The 4514-nt window shown below is 46.6% G+C and overlaps 1 protein-coding gene across 1 annotated transcript in view; it reads left to right on the forward strand.

The window, feature by feature from the left end:
• VILL (villin like) overlaps positions 1-4514 on the forward strand; it is a 50904-nt gene that overhangs the window by 32142 nt on the left and 14248 nt on the right. The window contains exons 10-13 of the mRNA XM_019530016.1: positions 686-839; positions 1740-1840; positions 2342-2479; positions 4093-4251. Of these exons, the coding sequence (XP_019385561.1) occupies positions 686-839; positions 1740-1840; positions 2342-2479; positions 4093-4251 (552 nt within the window). The remainder of the gene's footprint in view (positions 1-685; positions 840-1739; positions 1841-2341; positions 2480-4092; positions 4252-4514) is intronic.

The raw sequence follows: 4514 nt of genomic DNA on the forward strand, positions 1-4514 counted from the left end.
ACCCTAGAAACTATGAAACTATGAAACAGTTGAGCAACAATCACCAGGAGCTGGCTTGTTTTCTCATGTGATAACTGAATAGACAATTCAGGAAGAATGGGCTAAAGCCAACATTACGTTGCTTGCATGAAGTCACGGGGAACTTTTGGGAGCTTGGCCCCTTTGGCAAGGCTATAGGCTACTTATTTAGATGCCTCAGGGCCCAATCCCAGGTCTGCTGCAGTCAACAGGTCTTTTCTTTGACTTCAGTTCATTTAGGAGTAAGTCCTAAACAAGAATAGGGAGTTGAGATTTTCAAAGTATCCTACAGATGTAGGGCTTGATCTTTTACCCTCGGGAAAGAAGGCCCATTCTTGCCTTGAGTTACCGAATCCAGGGTCAAAACTTTGTGGCCAGGACAGCATGCAGTTTTCACTTGAGTCAGTAGGTAGAAGCAAAGACCATAGGAAAACGTAGCCTGTAAAAACTCAGTCTATTAACCCAAGTCCCATATGTGGGTGCCTTCCCAGACTCATAGCCTCTAGTACAAGGTTTCTGGGCCTTCTGAATTACACTTCAAAAACAATTTTGAAATCTTGAAAATGAGTCAAGCTGAAGGTCTTTGGAGTATGGGCTAGGTTCAGCGCCTGCAGTCCAGTCATCGCGCTTCTGCGCCTTCACTGAAGTCCTTTTGGCATCCCTCTAGGGTTTCATCCAAGCCAAGGGCTATCCTGCCACCACCAACATAGAAGTGGTAAATGATTACGCAGAGTCGGCCATGTTCAAGCAGCTCTTCCAGAAGTGGATAGAAAAGGATGAAACCCAAGGGCTGGGCAAAATCTACACTACTGGCAAAATTGGTGAGACCTTCCCCAGAGCCACCAAGATCTGCTCTTTGTCTCCCTTCAGCGCCATGGATCGGGAGCTGCTGTCTGCTTTCTTGCGGAGGGAATGTCTTTCATGCTGATTGTTTCCAGTCCTTATTGCACATTGTTCTTTTGACCTAAATCTTCAATCTTCTTAAGCCTAATCTAAAAATCAAATAAGTAGATTTGCGACCAAATTTGGCTCTCATTTACTCTGGCATAGATCTAAGGCTTCTCTGATATCAGTGGAATTATTCTGGATTTATATCGATGTAATTGTACTGAATTTAGTACATTTTCTTCTGATAGGATGACTATTACACTTTGTTGGTTCAAAATGGAAAACATTGATTTGAACAGCAATAGATGTTGAAGCTGGAACGAAATAGGTTGAGTTGCATAGATGGTGAATTTTTTTTATCAGTGACAGGCAGCACTCTCTCTCTGATTTTCTTTCTTTCTCTCTTTGTTCTGAAAGTTGAAAATGTAACGGTTTTACTTTAAAAAGTAACGTGTCAAAATGGAGCGAAACATCCTGAAAACAAACACGAATCTTTTTTTAAGGTTAGTAGAATTCTGGTATAGTATAAAAGTTAGGATTTTTAAGGTTAGTATAATTTTGAATGGAACTCATTGCAGCTCAACAAAGTTCACATTTTGGAAAATGCAGTAAGATTGGCCGATGTTGTCCCAGAAGTCAGTTATCACCCAGATCTTAGGTAGTAAACAACAGGATATCTGAGCTCTTAATCAACAGATGCTTCCTTACTTACGGCATGACTGTTTTGAAATAATTATAAGCTAGGTTTTTCTCCTGTGCGTAAGAATTGTATGTATCTGTGAATCTGTGTGCATTATTTATGCCGTATGCATTTGCTGTGGTTACATGTGCAGCCAAGGTGGATCAGGTGAAATTTGATGTCGCTCAGTTACACGCCAGACCGGAGTTGGCTGCTGAACAGAGAATGGCAGACGACGCCTCCGGGAAAGTTGAGGTGAGGAGCACTTTCCAGACAACTTTCTCATCCACAGGAAGCAGTTCTTGGGGCATCTCCAAGCAGACTGCCATTTAACAGGCAGCAGCTGCTTCACAGACCTGGTGGCATCGTGCCCTGAGGCACGACGACTCCCTGCAAACTGCAGATATTCAAACAGTCATTGTACATTTAAATACGCGTGTATTGTTCTTGGGGGATGAGGGACATTTTAGCTCGACAAAGGAGACAGTAAGTTCATTCACTTCTTTCCAGTAAGGCAGATGGGAACATGATAGATAGGCTGAGGTTTGCTGGAAATCACGTAGCCAAAACCAGAATAAAGCACTAGAGGATCAAAGGGTTGCATTTTGCATAGCCACTCCAGGCTTGTGCTCCAGCGGGTTTGAGAAATGGCTGCAGCGCAGTCACATAATGTCTGTCACACAAATGCTCACTCCCTACCCCCACACATGCACACAGACACAATCCCACGCTCCTCACTGTGGCGTTTCTCTGTAGGTGTGGAGGATTGAAGAGCGGGAAATGCAGCCGGTGGATCTCAAGATGTATGGGCAGTTCTACGGAGGTGACTGTTACCTGGTCCTCTACACCTACCTGAAATCGGGCAGACCTCATTACATTATCTATATGTGGCAAGTAAGTAAACACCAAGCAAGCGCTGAGCTTGATGCATGTCCATTGGAAATACCTACCCCCAAAAATACAAAAAATCCCTAGCACACAGACAGAGAGCCCCTGTTCTTCTTGGAAGAGCATGTTCATTTCCAAGGCCCCCCCCCAGGCCATGTCTGCACTGCCCTCAAACCACCCAAGGAAATACTGCCGTGAAGCCAAATCCCCAGGTGCGATGGATGTGCACCAAGAAGATCTTTGTCTGGACTATGCTTATTGGTATTGTTCAGTGGGGTGTAAGGTGGCAACATGGCACCCACTCAGGATGCGGCATGCATGGCCCTCACTGCAGCCCATTCTAGCCACTGTGCTTTGCAAGTGCAGAGATGCCCCCACTGTCCCAGATCCCTGCTGATCCACTGGTGTGTCCTCCTGCCTCACTCTACACAGAGTTTATGCGTTTCATGGAGAATGGTGAAACCCAATCTGGTTGGAGGTGGTATCACTGGGATGGTTGGAGACCGGCAGATCCCATCTGTGCAGGGTGATGAACTAGACTATTCTAATTGGGACCATCCAACTTCTACACACTCAGGGGCTGGAGGCCCCATGGGCTGCACCAGCAGACACATGCCCGTGGACCCCTCAAGGGCAACTTTGGGCCCCCCAGGCCTCACCCCATGCAGATGCCCCCCTTTACTGTTGCAATGTGTACCCACACCCTCCCCATTGTTTCAGTTCATGCCTGCATGGGCCCTCCTCTCCCACCCCTTGTGCTTGTGCTCACCCCCCACTGCTACACTGCACACCCCTGCAAGCCCCCACCCTTTACCACTGCATAGCATGCCAGCACCCCCCTCCATCGCTGCATCATGACCCTGTGCAGCCCTAGACTCACTCTGAGCTTTCCCAGCCAGAGCGCCCTTGGAGCTGTAGAGGGGAGCAGCGGCCAGGCAGGAGCTCAGGAGCTGCAACTTAACCCCTGCCAGTTGGACAGCCCTGCTCTAGATTTCCCTTCGAACCCTAGGATTCTGTGGAAATACTACTTTTTCATTCCACTTCTCAAAAATGGGACCTGGTTCTCCTCTGCCTTGCACTTTGCATTTATGTATATGCCAAGTGAAGGCAGGTGTGCAGTTGGACACTGCTGCACACCAGAGGTAACTGCAAGAGTCCTAAGTCTGCACAGGAGTAAAAGACAATGGTATTTAATGGAGGGGAAAATCAAGCCTGTGATACATTTCTGGGCTGCTCTTACCAGCACTCTCAGTATTGCAGAGTCCAATAGTTGTACACCAAATCTCAGGATATCGCATGCTTTTTTCCTTTAAATCCTCAGCTTTTGGAGTCATGGAAAAATGTGAGAATCTCTGTTCTCATCCTTGGTTTTTTTGTACAGCAAGTTATTATCCCACTGGATTGAAGAAAAAAAACTTCAGGATGCAATTCGAAAGGCTGAACATTTAAAAGAGCCCAAATGTGTTATGTTAAAAAATTTCTGGTTGTAAAACTAGTCTCATGAAGACAGGCTCTTGATTGATCAGCGTCTGGGGCTGGCTGCCCATTACACATGCAGGGCGTGATGAGACCTTTTATCTCCTGTATTGTGATACGAGGTATCTCTCTTTGGACCCTAGGGCCGCCATGCCTCTGTGGATGAAGTCACAGCCTGCGCCCTCAATGCCATTGAGTTGGACAAGAAGTATGGAGGTGAACCCGTGCAAGTCCGGGTGACGATGGGCAAGGAGCCGCCCCATTTCCTTGCCATCTTCAAGGGCATTCTCATCATTTATGAGGTAAGAGGTCTTGAACCTGTGAAGAGGTGAAGCAGTGAGCACCTGTGGGAAGAGGAAGGGTTTGGGATTGATGCTTAAAAGCGGTTCGTTTCTCTGGAGGCCACTAAAATCACAGACACACACTCATCAGATGGCACAAAAGGTGTATTTGCAAATAGGGTCAGAGCAGAGTCAAAAACTCAGATTACTCTGAACCCACCAAGGAATTTTGCAGGCTGTATTTATCTTTTTCCTCCTGGGCACATGTGCAGAAACAGGAACTC

Source organism: Crocodylus porosus, unplaced genomic scaffold (genome assembly GCF_001723895.1).
Source record: "Crocodylus porosus isolate Cpor-Errol unplaced genomic scaffold, CroPor_comp1, whole genome shotgun sequence".
Classification (NCBI taxonomy): Eukaryota; Metazoa; Chordata; order Crocodylia; family Crocodylidae; genus Crocodylus; species Crocodylus porosus.